The following is a 25,188-nucleotide window of genomic DNA, read 5'->3' as shown; positions in this document are numbered from 1 at the left end:
GTGTTTTGTCTGACTGCAAAACTTAAATAACAAATGTTACTAATTATACATGTTATGTCCTATCACAAATACATTTTATCTGTCAATTTCTTTTTTTTCAGTTATATAGCTAACGTTAAACTAGCTATCTAAGTCAGCTAGCTACCTCAAATCAACATCTTGCCTGCTAACGTTAGCTCGAGTGATAGCTAACAAACTATTTTCTTCTGTTGTGGTAGCTAGCTATGTTAGCTAGATAATGTTAGCCTCGCTAGCTTATTGGAGCTTACTGTTAACATTGATGTTTTACGTGTCACTGAATATAACTAGCTAAATATAAAGTTTTTGTCGACATCTGGTTAGCTAACGTTATCATCGTTAGCTAGCTAGGTAGCTATGTCAGTGCCTGTAGAAAGCTAGCTAAGTCTGACATTTGACTGGTGTCGGTCACTTTCACGTTGCTTCCATTCAGCCTCAAGAGCATTAGTGAGGTCGGGCACTGACATTTGGCGATTAGGCCTGGCTTGCAGTCGACGTTCCAATTCATCCCAAAGGTGTTCAGTGGGGTTGAGGTCAGGGCTCTGTGCAAGCCAGTGAAGTTCTTCCACACCAATCTCAACAAACCATTCTGTATGGATCTTGCTTTGTGCACAGGAAACAGGTAAGGGGCTTCCCACAAAGTTGGAATCACAGAATTGTCTAGAATGTCATTGAATGCTGTAGCATTAAGATTTCCCTTCACTGGAACTAAGGGGCCGAGGCTGAACCATGAAAAACAGCCCCAGACCTCATCCACCAAACGTTAGAGTTGGCACTATGCATTTGGGCAGGTAGCGTTCTCCTGGCATCCGCCAAACCCAGATTCGTCCGTCGGACTGCCAGATGGTGAAGTGGGATTCATCACTCCAGTGAATGCATTTCCACTGCTCCAGAGTCCAATGGCGGCAAACTTTACACCACACCAGCCGACGCTTGGCATTGCACATGGTGGTCTTAGGCTTGTGTGCAGCTGCTTGGCCATGGAAACCCATTTCATGAAGCTCCCGACAAACAGTTATTTTGCTGACGTTACTTCCACAGGCAGTTTGGAACTCGGTAGTGAGTGTTGCAACCGAGGACAGGCAATGTTTACACGCTACAGGCTTCAGCACTCGTCCCTTTCTCTGAGCTTGTGTGGCCTACCACTTTGCGGCTGAGCCATTGTTGAGCCTAGACATTTACACTTCACAATAACAGCACTTACATTTGACTGGGGCAGTTCTATCAGGGCATAAATTTGACAAACTGACTTGTTGGAAAGGTGGCATCCTATGACAGTGCCACTTTGAAAGTCACTGAGCTCTTCAGTAAGGCAATTATACTGCCAATGTTTGTTTATGGAGATTGCATGGCTGTGTGATCAACTTTGTACACCTTTTAGCAGTGGGTGTAGATGAAATAGCCGAAAACTCATTTGAAGGGGTGTCCATATACTTTTGCATATATAGTGTACTTTTTGCCATAAAGAGAGTCAGATTTGTCCCCTAAAGGAGACAGCCATCCAGAGGGCAACGTGGATACATGAAAACGGGTCCAAGACCATGGAGGAGATCTCAATCACAGTTGTCGGATACTCCAGGCATGGTGGGTCATACTAAGCACCTCAGCAACAGGGTTAAAATCAAATTAATTTCCATACATGATTTAAAGTATACTCATCAGGGTTTGGGTCAGTTCCGTTTCAGTTCCAGTCAATTCAGAAATGACACCTAATTCTATATTGTCCTCATTGAATTATAGCATTAAAGAGAATTTTAATTTTAGTGTGCTCGAACCGTGATACTCATACTTGTCAGTAGGCAGAATTCAATGCGTGATTTCATTATTCTTGTGCCAGTTTCATGGATGTGCAAAATTATATGCATTACAGCTTAGATTTTGCCATTGAACGTGCTACCTTTCAATGTACCCTTCTAATTGAAATGATAAATAAATGAATAGATTTGTTTGTGTCTACCTGTTCTCCAGATTGCTCCAAATGTTGATTTACTCAACTTTGGATGTTCAACAAAGCTGACCGAAAATAGTTTTCACTAAGAAGATACTGCGTCAGGGCCGCAAGGATATTCATGCTGGACCTGCTGTCAGAGCTGGATGCAGACGTGATTACTGCAGGTACAAAGTGGCAGAGACTCAACACCATACATATTAACATCCTGCACAAAGCGATATACTTATATGAGTGGAAGTATATAGCATGTTCTGAGCAATAGGAAAGGTTTGTAATGGCGTGTACAATGTACTACTACTTTTGGGAAACAATTATTGGCTTAAGATCCTTTTTTTTATTTAGATTTTTTTTAGGGGGTGCTATAGCACCCCTGCTTCCTGCTGCAATGGGTGAATCAGAGAAAGTGGAAAGCTTTTCTAGGACTATAATTTCCTCCTCACACGTAAGCCTTGGCTATTGTTGGATTCAAGACGAGGTCGTTTTTATTGATCTCGGATTCTCAGTTTGTCCGTGTCAATGTAAACTGTCATTTCAATCATTTGTGCGGTTAAAAAAAATATTCTGCTAAAGTCTCCAGTCATATAAAATGATGTAGAATTGTTTGAAATGGGTTTATAAAAGGCCAGATTCTTCCTGTACCCAAGTAATATTTTTTTCTCCCATTTGTGCAACTTCTGGAAGCACCTCTACTCCAATGCTCTATGCCACCAAGCAAATGCGATGATATGTATGCACGGCTTTATTTTTTTCTTTATTTTTATCCGTTTCGGTACCTCAGAGTCCCACAGGTCACCCCCCTCTCGCGCTCTCTTTTTGTTCTGGCACCTCACGGTTTACAGTTTAAGCATTAGAGTGCAGGCATAAATACCTTCCGTTTTGTGTGACGCTTTAAGAACAGAGTCTGCGCAATGAGAGCCCGAGAATTGCGGTTGGTATGCGTTGAAATTCAACCAGAGAAATTTAGGTAATCATTCTTCCTGTGAATAAAGCACGGACACAGGACATAAGACTGGAACTCGAACGCGGACTGAGGGGGGAATTTGGGGACAGTCATGGCGGGGCTTGGAGTGAAGAGGAGGAAAGCGGGGCTCCCTGGTTTTTGCTGGAAAACCTGCTACTTTCATATTTTATTCTGGGTTGTCTCGGTCTGTGGTGAAGAGAAGACGTTCATCGTTGAGGTAGGTCAGATGCACGAACAGGGATGCAATTGATTTATTCTATACAGCATCCTTACCGAAACGGACTGGGCAAAATCGCACAGCACTGTATTGCGCTTCTTTATAGCGCAGGTGGAAATACAATAAAATCGTGCGTTTGAATGTTTATCTGTGTATCGTTTATGAATAGCTTATCCGAACTGTTGACAGCTCTATAACAATTACATTATCCAAATAAATAAACCACATAAACAAGATGTCAGGCAGCTCTACCATTTTATTTATTGAGATTTTAGTGGCATTAGCCTATGTATCACCTCACCTCAAAACATCTATAGATTGACCTAGATCTACATGTTCAACTCCTCTACACATATTCACTTGAATGCATGTTGGAAAAAACATTGAACGCTTTTGTCCGTCGAATTGATTGTTTATGAACACAGCTGCCTTCACGATCATTAAGTTTAATTTCGCAATGAGAATTGTTTAACCTTTCTACTCGCATATTCATCCACTAGTGGTAGCCTAGTATATGGGTTGCAATGACAAATGACATACAAAGAGACTGATTATATGTTTTGCATGCATTGGAGAGGAGAATCATTGCGCCACAGCACATGTAGCAAATTCCAATTCGGTATCACTGTTTAATTTAATGTCACCTAGCTATGGTATCCCATATTTGGAGCTGATTTAAACATGACTAGTATTAAAATCAAGGTTACGTGGGTCAATGCTAAACACAACAGTCAACATTCATATATGATATGCACAATGAGTTGAAGCACAAGCTACAAAAACATTAGACCTTTCATAGGGTTCCCAGTTATCTAAAACACTGTTATTATCATAAGGTATTTTGTCAATAACAGCATATCAACAATATGCTAATAAAATAAGTCCTTCCACACAGAAAAAAAACTTATGTGCTTTGTTTTCATTTGGACAGAACAAAGAATCCAGAACTGTTACATGATTCCAAATATAGCTTCCTCCATAATTTATTGCAATAGCAGGGAGTAGAGAGGGCACTGGTGGCATATAGAGTTGTATATGACTTTGTGCTGTGTTTTGAATAAGCTGTTTGCAGTGAAAGCCTTTCCAATTGCTTGTAATGTAACAATTTCAAGATGATAGGTACACACAAAGATAGTTCTTTATAGGTGTTTGACAAAGCATGGTTGGTGAGTGTGGACAGTATGATATGAGTAAAACATTTTTTTTTAAATGGGGCCATGAAAAAAGAGAGTAACTGAACAGATGGACTTTTGATTATATATGTCAGTCCTGCTGCCTTTAAATCAATTTAATTAATCCTCACTGACATTATTTTTATTATGTATGAATGAATAGACCATTTCTATAGTCAGAGTCCATCATTTAGCATAATCCTCACCCGATCCTTTCCTGTGACATCACGTGCGTACCTGAGTGTCATGGCTGAACTTTAGCCTGGTGGTTAATTCTGTTTTTCCTTTGTTAGGCATGACAACAATAAAGGAGTTGACTAAAGCAGAAGCACATCTGGCTACCAGGCTAGATAAAGCTGCTGTTATAGCCTAGTGAATTTAGCAGACTGATAAACACGCAGGACCCTTTTAAAACCAACATTAAGCCCTCTCATTAGGCTCCCTTCGAAGGCTATAGAAATGTCCCGATTGATTATAGAATTCATGACCATCGGCCAGACAATATGTAATTATGATTGCAAATAAACAATTTAGAGATATGTTGTCAATCACCAGTGATAGATTGGACTCTCTAGTATGCTTCCTCTCTCTCTCTGACCCCCCCCCCCCCCCCCCCACACACACACACATCATTATTTATATTGTATGCTCAGAGTATGCATGTATTCTTAATCATATTTATATAGTTCAGTGTTTATCTTTGAGGATACTGTACTGCTAACAGTAAGCCTATTTGTTCAGCTGTATGCCTAGATGACACCGCCATCTCGTTCCAAGTAAGGATAATTGATTGGCCAGTGTTTGCTTAGTTATAAATTGGCATTGGCTGTTTGATGAGAGATGACTTGACACTGTCAAGATTCAGAGGGGGCTTATACTGACATTAACTTGAAACCTGCCACCTGACCAAATCAAATCAAGAGGGAGACAAAACAACTGAGGGAAAGGATAGGACTTGGATGGTTACTAAGTTCAGCAAGCTAAATTCACATCACTCACATTTATACTGAATTCACGCAATCTTGTACAGCTCCAGTCATGCAGATATTTTGGTTCTCCCTGGTACTGTACTTGCAGTAATTGATCAGTAAATGTCACTGATGCCCTGAGTGCACACATCGAATAAAATACAATAATAAAGTTTACCTGGGAGTTATGTAACCTGCATTAAGGGCATAGCGCTTGACTCAATCATTTCAGTCATGTGATGTAATATCCACTGATGATGACAGAAGCTTTTGTGCTTGCAATATCATTTTAACACTTTCTGGTCAGTAGAATGATGTGGTACTGTAGCTTGGTGCCTGCTCTGGATTGGATCTAATACGTTGACTTCTTGAATGCATGTCAGGCAGTTTGGAAATCAGCCAGTTAGGTTATGATATAGCAAGGGTTTCATGGTAGTTTGGTAAGATTAGACTGAACTGGGTTGTTGGGAATCCAGTGATACGGCAATGAGTTGTGTAATATTTAAACACTTGGCCTATATAGCCACAGTACAGTAACTGTAAGATGTTAATTTCCCGCTGTCTATTTGAGGATGATGTGCCCACCAACCAAACTGGAAATCTCAAGAGCTGAATACTTTAAAATACATGTTTAGCTAGATACAGTTTTCCCCCCTATATTAATACAGTCTAAAACTGCAGTATGTTACTAGTCTTTGTCTTTAAAGTAGTCTCTACCTCTGTTTTTTAGAGGGCCATGTTAGTATGTTTGATATTTTGTCTGCTTTGTGTTACACTTTGATCAAATCCTTTGTAAGTGCACAAACCATAGGCTGCTGCCAGTTTTGGAAAGATGGCAAATCTTTGGAGAATGTTCCTCCCCAAATAGTATAAAGAAGGTTGTTTCAAGATGTCAAATCCATGCAAATTCACTCAGCTAGCTCAGGACCATGTATTGCTGTCATCTACAACCCAGTTTTTCACAGTTTATTGGAATCAAGATACCACCTCAACCATTTGTCTGTTAATCATTCTCCCATAGTTTGTGCCAAAAGGCAATTAAAAAAATGCCACTGATCTTGCCAACAAATACAAGATTTTACAACTAGCCCAAATGCTGCTCTATCATGAACATCATAATCAATCGCTACATTCAGTGCTAATAACTGTGTTAACAACATAGTAGTTACATAGGTTTTACTATGGTAATAGGGTTGTTGCGGAAACAGTTATTACACAATTGGAACAAGGAATGTGTAATTACACATTCACTTGCTGAAGTTTATTCCACATGTGTAACTACTGATGTTATAGCACATTCTCTTGTTCCACTATGTAACACATTTTTTATAAAAATATGTTTGGAAGTCACCTGTGAATTACCATGTTAATAATTCGAACCAAAATTGGACATGGTTAGTAACTACAAGGTGCCACTACCATCAAATCCAAATGTAATACCAGGGTTGATAAATAGGCTAGGATCTGGTAACAACACTTGTAACAAGGCCCATCCTGTCATTAACTACAGTTCATTTTTAATTAGTTTGTTTCTATGTTATGACCTGGATGAAAGGCTATACCGAATCAAGTTTAATGTAAGAACAATGTAGTTAAATACGATATACTTGTAATTATCATGCACCTACCCAGGAGTAAGCAACTTAATGTAAAGTGAAGCCCAGTAGGGTATAATCTTTATAATTACTATTTAGTTACAATGTAACAATCTCTGCAGAGAATAGGCTAAACAGGAGAAATTAGGAGACAGGAGAGCAAATTAGGTATAACCCTTTTAGTTACATTGTAATTACAATGTAATAATCTTTAACAACCAACTCAGTAATTACAATGTTGTTACACGGGATATACATGTATTTAAAATGTCCTTACCCAGGAGCAGGCAACATATTGCAAAATGAAGTGACATTTTAATTAATTACTTTGTAGTTACAATGTACAAATATTTGCAGACACTAGGCTAATCAGGATAAATAACGACAGGAGAACATTTTTCACTTTTACTTTTTTTTCACGGATTTGGCAATGATTCATATTCAAAATATTGAAATTCAAACCCCCATTTCAGACTCAAAGCAATAACTATTTTAGTTAGTAAAATCCCCATCATTCACAAAATGTAGCTAGCTAGCTAGATGGCTAGCTAGCCATTGTTAGCCTAATGTCAACATGTTTTCCATGTTAATAAACAAAATCATCATAAAGCATTTAGTTTACAATATTATTTCACTATTTATGAGACTTACATTGCACTTTTGCACATAACAAACCTTGAAGGGACAGAGGAAATGTTACTGAGGGGGAAGAGCCAGTTCAACTCAAGGTGTCTTAAAAAAATTGCACCTCCCTCCCCAACGTTACAAATATTTTCGCATTACCCTCACCTTGTACTGTAAAATAAATTTAACACCCTCCCCCTAATAGAATTAACTCAAAATAATGTTTATGACCACAAATTAGAATAACTGTAGCGACCCTGTGTTTATAAATGTGGATATCCACTTTGCCACTTCAACATGCTTTTGTGGCACAGTCGATGCCACTCAGGGCTACGGGCCAGAAGGTTCACCGACCAGCACAGACGAGCTCACTCTCCCTGCCTGTTTCATTACACTAAGATAAGAGCCGGCTACAGATAATGATCAGCAATGGGGAAATCAGATTTTCAACATTTCAATGCCATATTTATAATGATATAAAATATGTGCAATGAATTTTCCACCAACAGATTTCTGTGCCAATGCACAGAACCAATAAACAAAGCATACCAACTTCAGGCACCTCAATATTATGGTTTGCGTTTTCAACACCACAATAATTAGACTATATCAATCTCGACAAACAATAAATACATCCTCCCTACCTTTTAGGCTTATCGAAGGCTTGGCTTGACAATCTCTGAATGTCATTAAACGTTTTGGTGTTTTGTAACAGCTCTCTCTTTCCATTCATCAATTGGCAGCTGCACAGTTTGAAATGATTGATTGATTTTATTTGTAAGTTTAAAAAAATACATATACATCAAGATTTTAAAAAGAGACAGATTGCAGAGTAAAGTTAGGGACTTATTTCCATTGTGGTCCCTATTTTTTACACAAATACATACATTTGCCACCTCCTGGTGACAGCCCAGCGTTCTTCTGGCTTCTAATTTTATATATTTTTCTTTTGAATGTGCAAACGTACAATTTCAATCACTAAATGGAATACATAAAAGCAAACTAAATGCTTTGTGGTTTTTTAATGATTTTTATAAATGAGAGTTCAACAGGAAGAGTTGTCACACTAATCTCTTACACTCTGCAGACAAAACCTCAGGAAGACTTGTTTCCCCATCACTATTATAAAGGTTTGTAATGTGCAAAAGTACAATGTATATCTCAAAATAGTGAAATAGTATTGTTAACTAAATGTTTCACAAGTTTTCTGATGATTTCGTAATGTTGGAAAACATGTTGACATGGTATAGGGCAGGGGTATTCAACTCCTACCCATACGAGGTCCGGAGCCTGCTGGTTTTCTGTTTTACCTGATAATTAATTACACCCACCTGGTGTCCCAGATCTAAATCAGTGCCTGATGAGAGGGGAACAATGATATAAAGCAGTGGAACTGGCTTCAACGTCCAGATTTGAGTTTGAGGGGTATAGGGTGTCCACCCACTCTGCCCAGAGTGGAAGAAAACGTGCTTTGGTGATGCAATTTCACTTCCTTATGTTAGAAAATACATTTTACCAAGACAAATATGATTCTTTATGTTCTGAATCGATCAGTGGGGTCTTTCTCTAACATATCATTAACATGATAAGCAAGAGGTCTGATTTCGTAACCTAATTGTAATGGGTGCGTGCTGGTGGCAGGGAAGTCAGGCGCAGGAGAGTGAACTTGGTATAAACGGAGCAGTTTTAATGAATAAACAAAAACTCAGAAAACCAAAATATACAAAATAAAATAAGAGTGTGCAAAACCCGTTGCACACCAGAACATAACTTGCACCAATGCATACAACAAACAATCACCGACAAGGACATGAGGGGAAACAGAGGGTTAAATACACAACATGTAATTGATGGGATTGAAACCAGGTGTGATGGAAGACAAGACAAAATCAATGGAAAATGGATCAGGGATGGCTAGAAGGTCGGTGACGTCGACCGCCGAACATGATGGAAGTCGTGACACTGATACCTAATACAATAATAAGGACCGAGGTCTGTTGACAGAGCTCTGCAGCTTTCTCACTTAAACTTTTAAGGGTTTACGATTTTGTGGTCATCGTCTTCCAAGTTGTTTCAGCGGGTCGCAAATAGCAAAATTAGCATGACCCAAGCTGAATTAAATGTAAAAGGCTTTGACAATAGAAGGCTGACGTACACTCCATTGGCATTTCACAGAGATACACTTGTGTTTGTGAAAGTCTTCGAAGAAGAACAGGAACTTCGCATTAATATGAAAATACTACATGTCATATCTCAAAATCGATATCTATACTACCTCTATATTGTGTTATATCCACCGGATTTGAGAAGAAAAATGACGAGTTCAATCGTAAATCTGTCACGTATCTTTAATTCTTGCACAGCATCCAGCCTAGCTGATGCGATGCTATTTCCAGATTTTTCTCTCTGGCCTCCATTGATTTAGTCGTCTTAATTTTGACCATCAAGGGTAAAAACTCCAATATCTCTTGAACGGATTAAGATAGAGACTTGAGATTTGGACCATTTTTTTTCTACACAATTTCTACCCATTGGTCAAAATATGTGTTTTTTCATTGGACATCCTACATTGGGCCAGCTCTTAGCTAGCTTACATTAGTGAGTGATGGAAAAACACTAGCTAGCTAGCTAGCTAGCTAGCTAGCTTTACCACCATCCTGTGTTAGTAAAACGTACTAACTAAAATAATTATTGCTTTGAGTCTGATATGGGAAATTTAATTTGAATGGTTTGAATATGAGTCTTTGTCAAATCTATTAAAGAAAGTTCAAACTGAAAACATGTCTCCTGTCTCCTTATTTCACCTGGTTAGCCTATTGTCTGCAATGGTTGTTACATTGTAACTACAAAGTCATCAAAATGGCACTTTAAATTAAATTGCTTGCTCCCGAGTAAGTACAGAGTCCTGTAATTACAGAGTTGGTTGTTAAAGATTGTTACATTGTAAGTACACTGTAACTAAAAGGGTTATACCTAACATTCTCATGTCTCCTAATTTCTCCTGTTTAGCCTATTGTCTGCAAAGGTTGTTACATTGTAACTAAATAGTAATTGTAAAGGTTATACCATACTGGGTTTTACTTTACATTAAGTTGCTTGCTCCTGGGTAGGTGCATGATAAATACAAGTATATCCAATGTAACTACATTGTTCTTACATTACATTTGATGCGGTATAGCTTTTGAACAAGGTCCAAACATAGAAATAAACAAATTGAAAATGACCGGTAGTTAGTGTGTAATTACAAAACATTAGTTACATAGTGGAACAAGATAATGTGTAATAACATCAGTAGTTACCAGGCATGTGCACAAATAGGGGTCTACCTGTGCCCTAAACACCTGCACCGTTGCCCTCCTACTTGCCAAGTGCCCTTTTGGGTGGTGGTATAGTATTTGTTAGTGTACAGTTTTTGTCATTGTTGCTCTGAACCCACTGCCACCAAGTCATCGTGATGTCCTTAAGTTTGCCACTCCCATCCTTACCCCTACCTCGTATGTTGGTCTGCCCTAAACAGAGCTCATATGCACCAGGTTGTGCCCTTTTCCAGTCTGCCCTGAACAGAGCTCATATGCACCAGGTTGTGCCCTTTTCCAGTCTGCCCTGTTAGCGGCAGGTATCCAAACATGCATGCACTGCGGGATGCAGTCACCGGTCGAGTGTGTGTACCAAGTTACCTAGTTTAAATTTCAAAAGTACTGCCACAGCAGCATACCATTTGATTACAAGTTGATAACACTTGATTTTCATCATCATTCATTTCCGGTCTGGTTGGCTGATAGCCTACCTGCAAACTCTTTTCGTGCCACTTCGATACAGCTACTACCAGAAGTGATTTTTGTAGCAGGTTAGGAGTGCATTTTCGCTAACTCTTTCCCAACCTTAACCTAATTATCCTAACCTGCTACGTTCATTCTCCTAAACACCTGCATAAGTTCTCCTAACCTGATACAAAAAGTCACTTCTGGTCGTAGCTGTTAAGAAGTGGCATGAAAAGAGTGTTTCTCTGCATGAAAAGAGTGTTTCTCTGCATGCAGCAGCACTTCCTTTATTTCCTTGTATAATCATAGCCGCAGGAAGGTGCTAGAGTTCCCATGATACATTGAAATAAATGTACCAAAGTTATTGAGTTACTGCTGTCTGTTCAGAAAGAAATGTAATAATTTAGAATAGCCTAATACACCACGAGTTGGCCTATAATTTAGCCACAGAGGATCAATAGCTTCTTCTTTTTTTAAATAGCTTAGCTGTGGATTGTGTGTAGCCCAATAACAAGGCATAGACTACAGTCGGGAACACACGGCAAATCTGTAACTGAATAGCATGAAGACAAAACCGGTCTTTCAGAATATTGAACTTCCAAATAGGTCTATTGAGCGAACGTTGTTTAATAAAGTAAAACAAGAGAGATAGGATTTTTATTCTGGAAAGTTTTTTAAGGACTATAATTTCCTCCTCATTTTGAACCATGTGTGTTTCCACACACCTAGGCCTAGGCTATTGATGGATTCAAGACAAGGTTGTTTTTATTGATCTCAGTTTGTCAATCAGCCTGTCATTTTGATCATTTGTGCAGTATTAAAATGATACAGCCAAAGTCTCTATTCAAGGTAAAATGACATAGAATTGTATGAAATATGTTTACAGTATAAAAGGCTACATTTTTACCAGACCCTAGGCTACAAAACAAATTCCCCTTGTGTGCAACTTCTGTAAACGCCTCTAACGTTACTCTACTGTTTTATACCACTAATGTGATAAGGTGCGTCTAGGTGGTAGGTGTAGGAGTCAGGCGCAGGAGAGCAGGGATGCCTGAGAAGCGTGTTTTAATAAGACAGTCCACCAACACAGGAATGGCACAATCGAAAAGGACAACGCCCTCTTTAACAGAGAACCCGTGCAAACGCACGGAGGAACAAAGTTTTGACACTCATACGCTTTACGTAACCGTGAAAACAAATAACGGTAAATCCAACCGATCACATCACAATAAAAGACTAATCCCGCACAAACTTAGGCAGGCAGCAGGTTATAATTAAACACACAGAAATTAATGCAAATGAAACCAGGTGTGAAAAAGAACCAAAGACAAAACAAACAAAAGGAAAAAGGGATCGGTAATGGCTAGTAGACCGGCGACGCCGGTGCGTTTGCACGGGTTCTCTGTTAAAGAGGGCGTTGTCCTTTTCGATTGTACACTGAAAAAAACATATAAACGCAACATGTAAAGTGTTAAAAGATCTCAGAAATGTTCCATACGCACAAAAAGCTTATTTCTCTCCAATTTTGTGCACACATTTGTTTACATCCCTGTTAATGAGCATTTCTCCTCTGCCAAGATAATCCATCCACCTGACAGATGTGGCATATCAAGAAGCTGATTGTCACGTGTGCTCCCTCTCCGGCCTCTAGGTCACCAGGCTGCTCATTATGACGCACACCTGTCACCATCATTACGCTCACCTGGACTCTATCACTTCCCTGATCACCTTCCCTATATATGTCACTCCCTTTGGTTCCTTCCCCAGGTGTCATTGTTTCTGTGTCATGTCTGTTTGTGTTTTCTTGTTTTGTATTATGTTACGTTAATTTATTAAAACACTCACACCCTGAACGTGATCCCGACTCTCAGGGCACATCGTAACAGGGAATCTTGTAACAGCAAGATCATTACACAGGTGCACCTTGTGCTGGGGAAAATAAAAGGACAATCTAAAATGTGCAGTTTTGTCACACAAAAAAATGCCACAGATGTCTCAAGTTTTGAGGGAGTGTGCAATTGGCATGCTGCACTACTTCCGGCACTGATAGAGATGGCCGCCTCGCTTCGCGTTCCTAGGAAACTATGCAGTATTTTTTTTTTTTTACGTGTTATATCTTACATAGTAATTTTAGGTTTTATTACATACAGTCGGGAGAAGCTATTGGATATAAGAGCAACGTCAACTCACCATCATTACGACCAGGAATACAAATTTCCCGAAGCGGATCCTCTGTTTTGCCCACCACCCAGGACAATGGATCGGATCCCAGTCGGCCAACCAAAACAACGACGCCATAAAAGGGGCAGACGATCTTCTGGTCAGGCTCTCCAGGCTCTAGAGACGGGCACATCGCTCACTGCTCCTGAGCATACTACTCGCCAATGTCCAGTCGCCTGACAACAAGGTAGATGAAATCCGAGCAAGGGTAGCATTCCTGAGAGACATAGGAAACGTTCTGTATAACGTTCTTTGCTTCGCGGAAACATGGCTCACTCGAGACACGCTATCGGAGTTGGTAAAGCCAGCTGGTTTCTTCACACATCGCGCTGACAGAAACAAGCATCTTTCTGGTAAGAAGAAGGGTGGAGGGGTGGGGGGGTATGCCTTATGATTAACAAGACGTGGTGTGATCATAACAACAACATACAAGTCCTTCTGTTCACCTGACTTAGAATTCCTTACAAACAAATGTCGACCGTATTATCTACCATGAGAATTCTCTTCGATTATAATCACAGTCGTTTATATTCCCCCCCAAGCAGACACATCGATGGCCCTGAACAAACTTCATTTGACTATGTAAACTGGAAACCACATATCCTGAGGCTGCATTCATTGTAGCTGGGGATTTTAACAAGGCTCATCTGAAAACAAGACTCCCTAAATTCTATCAGCATATTGATTGTGCATATTGATTTACCAGCCCTGGTGGCTGGTAAAACCCTGGATCATTGTTATTCTAACTTCCGCCCTCCTTTCAGAAAAGCTGACCATGACTCCATTTGGTTGCTCCCAGCCTATAGACAGAGACTAAAACAGGTCTGTTCAACGCTGGTCCGACCAATCTGATTCCACGCTTCAAGATTGCTTCGACCACGTGGACTGGGATATGTCACAGGAAGGCCATAAAGATCATCAAGGACATCAACCACCCGATCCACCCCGCTATCATCCAGAAACCAGGGACGAGAGACTGAAAAACAGCTTTCATCTCAAGGCCATCAGACTGTTAAACAGCCACCACTAACATTGAGTGGCTGCTGCCAACATACCGACTCAACTCCAGCCACTTTAATAATGTATAAAATTGATGAAAAAAATGTATCACTAGCCACTTTAAACAATTCCACTTCATATAATGTTTACATACCCTACATTACTCATCTCATATGTATATACTGTACTCGATACCATCTACTGCATCTTGCTTATGCCGTTCTGTACCATCACTCATGTACATGTACATATTCTTCATTCCTTTACACTTGTGTGTATAAGGTAGTTGTTGTGAAATTGTTAGGTTAGATTACTCGTTGGTTATTACTGCATTGTCGGAACTAGAAGCACAAGCATTTCGCTACACTCGCATTAACATCTGCTAACCATGTGTATGTGACAAATAACATTTGATTTTGATTTGACTGCAAGAATGTCCGCCAGAGCTGTTGCTAGAGAATTTAATGTTAATTTCTCTACAATGTCGTTTTAGAAAATTTGGCAGTACGTCCAACCCAGTAGGGGCTCCTCAAGGGAGGAAGGGAGAGAGAGAGAAAGTGAGAAAATATATATATTTCATTGTATTTTTCCTCTTTTACTTAGCTAGCGAATGCAGCTAGCTAGTTTAGCCTACTTAAACAGAGAGGGATGCTATGTTAGCTAGCTGGCTATGACTATCCAACACTGGAACTCTTCTAAGTCAAGCTAAGCTTTTGGTTTTATTCATTTATTGCCACCTCGGCCAACTGCAGGTTTACTAATGCGTTAGTTCTAGTAGAAATGTTGACTAAGTATGATGTTAGCTAATATGGTTACGATGTAGAAAGTGAACTGTGTTTTCGTGTGATCAGGAGTATATTCATTTCGCAGATTCTGTTGAAAAGCGTTACTTAAACGGAAACAAACAGAACGAAACAGGGATAAACATACAGTGACTTGCGAAAGTATTCGGCCCCCTTGAACTTTGCGACCTTTTGCCACATTTCAGGCTTCAAACATAAAGATATAAAACTGTATTTTTTTGTGGGACACAATCATGAAGTGGAACGACATTTATTGGATATTTCAAACTTTTTTAACAAATCAAAAACTGAAAAATTGGGCGTGCAAAATTATTCAGCCCCCTTAAGTTAATACTTTGTAGCGCCACCTTTTGCTGCGATTACAGCTGTAAGTCGCTTGGGGTATGTCTCTATCAGTTTTGCACATCGAGAGACTGACATTTTTTCCCATTCCTCCTTGCAAAACAGCTCGAGCTCAGTGAGGTTGGATGGAGAGCATTTGTGAACAGCAGTTTTCAGTTCTTTCCACAGATTCTCGATTGGATTCAGGTCTGGACTTTGACTTGGCCATTCTAACACCTGGATAATGGAACCATTCCATTGTAGATTTTGCTTTATCTTTTGGATCATTGTCTTGTTGGAAGACAAATCTCCGTCCCAGTCTCAGGTCTTTTGCAGACTCCATCAGGTTTCTTCCAGAATGGTCCTGTATTTGGCTCCATCCATCTTCCCATCAATTTTAACCATCTTCCCTGTCCCTGCTGAAGAAAAGCAGGCCCAAACCATGATGCTGCCACCACCATGTTTGACAGTGGGGATGGTGTGTTCAGCTGTGTTGCTTTTACGCCAAAAAGAACGTTTTGCATTGTTGCCAAAAAGTTCAATTTTGGTTTCATCTGACCAGAGCACCTTCTTCCACATGTTTGGTGTGTCTCCCACGTGGCTTGTGGCAAACTTTAACCGACACTTTTTATGGATATCTTTAAGAAATGGCTTTCTTCTTGCCACTCTTCCATAAAGGCCAGATTTGTGCAATATACGACTGATTGTTGTCCTATGGACAGAGTCTCCCACCTCAGCTGTAGATCTATGCAGTTCATCCAGAGTGATCATGGGCCTCTTGGCTGCATCTCTGATCAGTCTTCTCCTTGTATGAGCTGAAAGTTTAGAGGGACGGCCAGGTCTTGGTAGATTTGCAGTGGTCTGATACTCCTTCCATTTCAATATTATCGCTTGCACAGTGCTCCTTGGGATGTTTAAAGCTTGGGAAATATTTTTGTATCCAAATCCGGCTTTAAACTTCTTCACAACAGTATCTCGGACATGCCTGGTGTGTTCCTTGTTCTTCATGATGCTCTCTGCGCTTTTAACGGACCTCTGAGACTATCACAGTGCAGGTGCATTTATACGGAGACTTGATTACACACAGGTGGATTGTATTTATCATCATTAGTCATTTAGGTCAACATTGGATCATTCAGAGATCCTCACTGAACTTCTGGAGAGAGTTTGCTGCACTGAAAGTAAAGGGGCTGAATAATTTTGCACGCCCAATTTTTCAGGTTTTGATTTGTTAAAAAAGTTTGAAATATCCAATAAATGTCGTTCCACTTCATGATTGTGTCCCACTTGTTGTTGATTCTTCACAAAAAAATACAGTTTTATATCTTTATGTTTGAAGCCTGAAATGTGGCAAAAGGTCGCAAAGTTCAAGGGGGCCGAATACTTTCGCAAGGCACTGTACCTGAATTTTTCCAATAAAAACTCTCGTTGGCAACTGTTGGACTAATAATTACACCCTAGATCATCTAGATGCAGGCAAGACTGTGCAAAGCGATATTGAATCTGTCACCTTGATTACTCAAAATGTTCCTCTCATCCTGTGCATGTGAACTTTCATTCATTCATAAGCTAGATTGTAGCAACCTCATGATAGATATTTGAGTATCATGTAGTAGCCTAAACCTATCGCTGTTACATTGAACTGGGTGAATGGAATATGAATGACAGTCATCCAATATGCTGTAACAGAAATAAGGCCATGCTCATAACAAAAAAAATGTCCTTCCTTATCTTAAACGTCACCGACCGTCACTGGTCCAACCGGGCCTCGCAACCGCAGACCATGTAACCGTGTAACCACGCCAGCCCAGGACCTTCATATCCGGCTTCTTCACCTGCGAGATTGTCTGAGACCAGCCACCCAGACAGCTGATGAAACTGTGAGTTTGCACAACCAAAGAATTTCTGCAAAAACTGCCAAAAACCGTCTCAGGGAAGCTCATGTGCGTGCTCCTTGTCCTCACCAGTGTCTTGACCTGACTGCAGTTCGGCGTTGTAACTGACTTCAGTGGGCAAATGCTCAACTTTGATGACACAGGCACGCTGGAGAAGTGTGCTCTTCACAGATGAATCCCATTTTCAACTGTACAGATGGGCAGATGGCAGACAGCGTGTATCGGTGTTGTGTGGGCGAACGGTTTGCTGATGTCAATGTTGTGAACAGAGTGCCCCATGGTGGCAGTGGGGTTATGGTATGGGCAGGCATAAGCTACGGACAATGAACACAATTGTCGTGTCATTAATCTGCTGCCATCACCTCATTTTTAGCATGATAATGCACGCAACATATCGCAAGGATTGTACAAAATTCCTGGACGGTGAAAATGGTCACCCATTGAGCATGTTTGGGATGCTCTGGATCGACTTGTGGTGGTCACACCAGATACTGACTGGTTTTCTGAAAAAACTGAAAGGTCTGTGCATGGCCCTGGTAGTTACTGTACACATGTGGAATAAACTTCAGCAAGTGAATGTGTAATTACACATTTCTTGTTCCAATTGTGTAATACCCAATTCCGCAACAACCCTATTACCATGTAAATGGCATAGTAAAACGTATGTAACTATTATGTTGTTAACACAGTTATTACTGTGTTAGTTCCATAATAATAAGGGCAACTTAATATAAAGTGTTACCTAATTTCATAATCCCAAATTGAACCTCCACAGCACCACATGGGCTTCATACTACTGTTAATACTTTATTTTCCGATTATTATTATTATTTTATCTATGACATAATGATAATGAAGAACAGTTGAAGTTACTTTCATCACTTCATACGGTCAGGTCAGGTTTGGATAATGTATCAGCCTTTAATTGTGAGTGAGAGTCGTACCTATTTCTCATCTCTTCTAACCTTCCATCCACTAATGATGAGTTAGTGATGTTGTTATTGTTGCTGCTGTTGAGCATTGGTCTCGCCCCTTAACTGTAGCTGGCTTCCTTTGTTTGCTGTACCATGTGATTTTTCTCCTTCAGCTCAGGCAGACTGCACTCCCCACCCCCATCATCTTCACTCTCCTTCCCTCTCATCTCATCTCTCTCTCTCTTGCTCTCCCGCTCCCTCTTGGATGGTTTGCTCTCGTTTTCCATCCCTCATCACTGCTCTGCTGCTCATGCCGTTTTCAGGCTCCCTCCCCCACACAAGCTGTGTGTGTGTGTGTGTGTGTGTGTGTGTGTGTGTGTGTGTGTGTGTGTGTGTGTGTGTGTGTGTGTCTGTGTGTGTGTGTGTGTGTGTGTGTGTGTGTGTTAAACAGGGAATTAAAATCAAATCAAAGGTTATTGGTCACATACCCGTGATTAGCAGATGTTATTGCGGGTGTAGCTTCTAGCTCCGTCAGTGCAGTAATATCTAACAAGTAATATCTAACAAATTACACAACATATACCCAATACACATAAATCTATGTAGGAATGAATTAAGACTATATGCATATGGACGAGCGATGTCAGAGCAGAACGGACTAAGAATAGAATAGTATAGAATACAGTATATACATATGAGATGAGTAATGCAAGATATGTAAATATTATTAAGTGAATGAGATGTATTTATTTTTTAACCTTTATTTAACTAGGCAAGTCAGTTAAGAACAAATTCTTATTTTCAATGACGGCCTAGGAACAGTGCCTGTTCAGGGGCAGAACGACAGATTTGTACCTTGTCAGCTTGGGGGTTTGAACTTGCAACCTTCTGGTTACTAGTCCAACGCTTTCACCACTAGGCTACCCTGCCGCCCCATACAGTAGAATAGTATAAAAAACAGGATATACATATGAGATGAGCAATGCCAGCTATGTAACCATTATTAAAGTGACTAGTGTTCCATTCCTTAAAGTGGCCAGTGATTTCTAGTCTATGCCTATATGCAGCAGCCTTAAATGTGCTAGTGATGGCTGTTTAACAGTGTAATGGCCTTGAGATAGAAGCTGTTTTTCAGTCTCTCGGTCCCAGCTTTTATGCACCTGTGCTGACCTCACATTCTGGATGATAGCGGGGTGAACAGGCAGTGGATCGGGTGGTTGATGTCCTTGATGATCTTTTTGGCCTTCCTGTGACATCAGGTGCTCTAGGTGTCCTGGAGGGCGGGTAGTTTGCCCCCGGTGATGTGCTGGGCTGACCACACCACCCTCTGGAGAGCCTTGCGGTTGCGGGCAGTGCAGTTGCCGTACCAGACGTTGATATAGCCCGACAGAATGCTTTCAATAATAAGAAACATTCACTTATGTAGGGTAGGGGGCAGCATTTGGATTTTTGGGTGAAAAGCATGCCCAAATTTAACTGCTTTCTACTCGGGCCCAGAAGATAGGATATGCATATTAGTAGATTTGGATAAAAAACACTCCAGAGTTTCCAAAACTGTTAAAATAATGTCTGTGAGTATAACAGAACTGATTTGGCAGGCGAAAACCTGAGAAAAATCCATTCAGGAAGTAGGATTCTTTTTGTTTGTTGTAGTTTTTCTATTCAATACCATAACAGTATCCATTGACTTAGGACTCAAATTGCAGTTTCTATGCCTTCCACTAGATGTCAACAGTCTTTAGAAATTGTTTCAGTCTTGTAATTCTGAAAAATGAAGGAGTAAGAGCAGTCTGAATGAGTGGACCCTGATGTGTCAGAACTTTTTCATGCGCACGACCAGAGAGAATGCCTTTCTTTGTTTACCTTTTATATTGACAACGTTATACGTTATTGTCCGGTTAATATATTATTGATCATTTAGGCTAAAAACAACCTGAAGATTGAATATAAACATCGTTTGACATGTTTCTAGTAGTGTGGGGGCTGTACTTTGACAAAGTGGGTCGGGTTATATCCTGCTTGGTTGACCCTGTCCAGGGGTATCGTCGGACGGGGCCATAGTGTCTCCCGATCCCTCCTGTCTTAGCCTCCAGTATTTAGGCTGCAATAGTTTATGTGTCGGGGAGCTAGGGTCCGTCTGTTATATCTGGAGTATTTCTCCGGTCTTATCTGGTGTCCTGTGTGAATGCTCACTCTAACTCTCTCTTTCTCTTTTTCTCCCTTTTCTCTCTTCTCTCGGAGGACCTGAGCCCTAGGACCATGCCTCAGGACTACCTGGCCTGATGATTCCTTGCTGTCCCCAGTCCACCTGGTTGTGCTGCTGCTCCAGTTTCAACTGTTCTACCTGCAGCTATGGAACCCTGACCTGTTCACCGGACGTGCTACCTTGTCCCGGACCTGCTGTTTTCGACTTTCTCTCTCTACCGCACCTGCGGTCTCTAACTCTGAATGATCGGCTATGAAAAGACAACTGACATTTACTCTTGAGGTGCTGACCTGTTGCATCCTCTACAACCACTGTGATTATTATTATTTGACCCTGCTGGTCATCTATGAACATTTGAACATCTTGGCTATGTACTAATCTCAACCCGGCACTGCCAGAAGAGGACTGGCCACCCCTCAGAGCCTGGTTCCTCTCTAGGTTTCTTCCTGGGTGTCTGCCTTTCTAGGGAGTTTTTCCTAGACTGTGCTTCTACATCTGCATTGCTTGCTGTTTGGGGTTTTAGGCTGGGTTTCTGTATAACACTTTGTGACATCGATTGATGTAAAAAGGACTTTATAAATAAATGTGATTGATTGAGTATGCGTAATGGTGGTTGCCAGGTGTGTGTAATGTGGGTTGTTGCTGGATATTAGCGGGAACTTACATTGATCCAGAGCATCCAAACATGCTCAATCAGTGACATCTCTGGTGAGTATGCAGGCCATGGAAGAACCGGGCCATTTTCAGCTTCCAGGAATGTTGCTGAAACATGAGGTGATGGAGGTTGATGAATTGCACGACAATGGGCCTCAGGATCTCGTCATTGATAAATGCAATTGTGTTCGTAGTTTATGCCTGCCTGCCCATACCATAACCTCACCGGGATTATGGGGCACATGGGGTACTCTGTTAACTTGTTATGGCTGCAATCCCGTTAACGGTATAATTGTCATCAACAACCGCTGAATTGCATAGCGCCACATTCAAACAATATTTCTAAAAATATTTATATTCATGAAATCACAAGTGCAATATAGGAAAACACAGCCTTTTGTTAATCCACCTGTCATGTCAGATTTTGAAAATATGCTTTACAGCGAAAGCAATCCAAGCTTTCGTGTAGGTTTATCGATCGCTCGACAAAACATTATGTACACTTAGCATCAAGTAGCTTGGTCACGAAAATCAGAAAAGCAATCAAATTAATCGTTTACCTTTGATGATCTTCGGATGTTTTCACTCACGAGACTCCCAGTTACACAATAAATGTTCCTTTTGTTCCATAAAGATTATTTTTATATCCAAAATACCTCAGTTTGTTTGGCGCGTTATGTTCAGAAATCCACAGGAAAGAGCGGTCACGACAACACAGACAAATTCCAAATAGTTTCCGTAATGTCCACAAGAAACATGTCAAACTTTTTTTATAATCAATCCTCAGGTTGTTTTTAAAATATATAATCGATAATATATCAACCCCAACTGTAGGAGAGGGAAAGGCAATGGCTGCCCAAACTCTGTTGTGTGAGCAAAACTCATGCAAACACCTGACGCGATGTTATCTTTCTGGTTCATTTTTCTAAAATAAAAGCCTGAAACTATGTCTGAAGACTGTTGACACCTTGAGGATGCGATAGGAAAAGGAATCTGGTTGATGTCCTTTAAATGGAGCAAAGGCAGGCTATGGAACATGGAGTTTTCAAAATAGAAGCCACTTCCTAGTTTGATTTTCCTCAGGGTTTCGCCTGCAATAACAGTTCTGTTATACTCACAGTCAATATTTTGACAGTTTTGGAAACTTTAGAGTCTTTTCTATCCAAAACTAATAATAATATGGATATATTAGCAACTGAGACTGAGGAGCTGGCCGTTTACTCTGGGCACCTTTTCATCCAAGCTACTCAATACTGCCCCTGCAGCCATAAGAAGTTAACAACGTTGACATCAGCAAACCGCTCACCATCTGCCCTGTACCGGTATAAACGGGATTCATCTGTAAAGAGCACACGTCTCCAGCGTGCCAGTGGCTATCGAAGGTGAACATTTGCCCACTGAAGTCAGCCACGATGCCGAACTGCAGTCAGGTCAAGACCCTGCTGAGGACGACAAGCACACAGATGAGCTTCCCTGAGACGGTTTCTGACAGTTTCTGCAGAAAATCTTCGGTTGTGCAAACCAACAGTTTCATTAGCTGTCCAGGTGGCTTGTCACTGACAATCCTGCAGTTGAAGAAGTCAGATGTTGAGGTCCTGGGGTGGCGTGGTTAAACGTGGTCTGCTGTTGTGAGGCCGGTTGGACATACTACCAAATTCCCTAAAATGACATTGAAGGCTGCTGATGGTAGAGAAATATGGAACATTTCGGGATCTTAAATTTCAGCTCATGAAACGTGGGACCAACACTTTCCATGTTGCGTTTGTATTTTTTTTTATTTTGGGGGGGGACAAACAGCTGACTGAAGACGGGACGGCCGGGCATTCATGCGGTTGAGTCCATTTCTGCGGTAACATTGACTTTTAACGTGATGAAACTTTGTTTCTTCTTGCTGACGGTTGCCTTCGTTGCACCGCCCCTCCCTGCACACATGCATATAACAAACAGAATCAATAGCACAGGCTTGGAACCTCTAACCCTGGCAATTTGACAGGTGAACTCATGGGTACACTTGCTGTAAAATAGGGGTAGGGTTGTAGAGAATCGAAGGACCATGAATGTAATAAGAAATCTTAGGTGCTGGCTTAAGGCCGGTAGCAACCACTACAGAATGTCCAGTCAGAAATAGGATGAAGCGGGTGTCCAGGTTCGGGGGAGTCTAATGGAAGAAGATGTCCACATTCACACATCACACACACACATCTGACCACTCATGGTTCAGATAACCGAGAATCATGTCCATTGAAAACTTACATTAACTATGCTTAATTAAACATCAGACATACAGGGATTTAGTCCACAGGAGGAAAAGTTCAGCAGGAGGGAAAACTGTGGAAGTGCTCATCAGGATGGGAAAAGCACGTTTCTGACCACACAGCGTGCTGGGGTCATAGACCAACTGAAACTGAAGTCCCGGGAATTAAGGCTGTTGATAGGCTGAACGAGATGTGATGATAAGTATTTGGCGTGACTTTGATCAATAAGACACTAACTAAAGTAAGGGCCCTCTGAATGGGAGACTAAACTGCCCGACTAGAGCTAACCATAAAGGATGGCCAGAATCAGCTGACTGTTTTAACACTTGCAAAGGCTGCCTGGTATTGTGATGCAATAATTTCCATAGTAATGTAGAATGTTAATTCGAATGATGTTAACTGGTGTGGATCATGCAATGGAATGTGTTTTTTGAAATGTCAGTTGAGTTGAATCAACAAATCACAGCACATATTGGTGGGTACACTTCCTTCTTTCACTTCCTGCTCTGCTCCTTGCACTGGCCACCAGTCCACCTATTATGCCATCATTGACATGAATGGGGACACCTATTCTATTCTTTCTATTTATATCGCAGCACATGCAGTCAGGAGTTGTAGAGGAGAAAATGTGTCCTTATAAAAAAAAAATGCTGTCGAACTGTTATTTCGGTGACCCCGGTATTTATTATGGATCCCCATTAGTTCCTGCCAAAGCAGCAGCTACTCTTCCTGGGGTCCAGCAAAATTAAGGCGTTTTATGCCATTTTAAAACATTAAAATACATTCACAGATTTCACAACACACAGTGTGCCCTCAGGCCACTACTCCACCACTACCACATATCTACAGTACTAAATCCATGTGTATGTATAGTAAATATGTTATCGTATGTGTGTGTGTCTGTGTGTGTGTATGCATGTGTTCGTGCCAATGTTTGTGTTGCTTCACAGTCCCCGCCGTTCCATAAGGTGTTTTTTAATCTGTTTTTGTAAATCTAATTTTACTGCTTGCATCAATTACTTGATGTGGAATAGAGTTCCATGTAGTCATGGCTCTATGTACTACTGTGTGCCTCCTATAGTCTGTTCTGTACTTGGGGAATGTGAAGAGACTTCTTGTGGCATGTCTTGTGGGGTATGCATGGGTGTCTGTGCTGTGTGCCAGTAGTTTAGACAGACAGCTCTGTGCATTCAACATGTCAAGACCTCTCATAAATAAAAGTAGTGAGGAATTCAATCTCTCCTCCACTTTCAGCCAGGAGAGATTGACATGTATATTATTCATATTAGCTCTCTGTGTACATCCAAGGACCAGCTGTTCTGAGCCAATTGCAATTTTCCTAACTCCTTTTTTGTGGCACCTGACCACACGACTGAACAGTAGTCAAGGTGCGACAAAACTAGGGCCTTTAAGTCCTGCCTTGTTGATAGTGTTGTTAAGAAGGCAGAGCATCACTTTATTATAGACAGACTTCTCCCCATCTTAGCCTCTACTGTATCAATATGTTTTGACAATGACAGTTTACAATCTAGTGTTACTCCAAGCAGTTTCGTCATCTCAATTTGCTCAATTTCCAGATTATTTATTACAAGATTTAGTTGAGGTTTAGGGTTTAGTGAGTGTTTTGTTCCAGTTTTAGAAATATTTAGGGATA

The 25,188-nt window shown here is 40.7% G+C and overlaps 2 protein-coding genes across 2 annotated transcripts in view; both read left to right on the top strand.

The window, feature by feature from the left end:
• LOC139370711 (chromosome alignment-maintaining phosphoprotein 1-like) overlaps positions 1-2,413 on the top strand; it is a 30,541-nt gene extending 28,128 nt beyond the window's left edge. The window contains exons 3-4 of the mRNA XM_071110361.1: positions 1,509-1,602; positions 1,987-2,413. Of these exons, the coding sequence (XP_070966462.1) occupies positions 1,509-1,602; positions 1,987-2,055 (163 nt within the window). The 3' untranslated portion in view covers positions 2,056-2,413. The remainder of the gene's footprint in view (positions 1-1,508; positions 1,603-1,986) is intronic.
• A 608-nt stretch (positions 2,414-3,021) lies between these two features.
• Positions 3,022-25,188, top strand: part of LOC139370706 (matrix metallopeptidase 24) — a 65,802-nt gene continuing 43,635 nt past the window's right edge. The window contains exon 1 of the mRNA XM_071110352.1: positions 3,022-3,147. Coding sequence (XP_070966453.1) covers positions 3,022-3,147 — 126 coding nt within the window. The remainder of the gene's footprint in view (positions 3,148-25,188) is intronic.

Source organism: Oncorhynchus clarkii, chromosome 17, assembly GCF_045791955.1.
Source record: "Oncorhynchus clarkii lewisi isolate Uvic-CL-2024 chromosome 17, UVic_Ocla_1.0, whole genome shotgun sequence".
Classification (NCBI taxonomy): Eukaryota; Metazoa; Chordata; class Actinopteri; order Salmoniformes; family Salmonidae; genus Oncorhynchus; species Oncorhynchus clarkii.
This window is presented reverse-complemented; position numbering and strand designations above follow the sequence as displayed.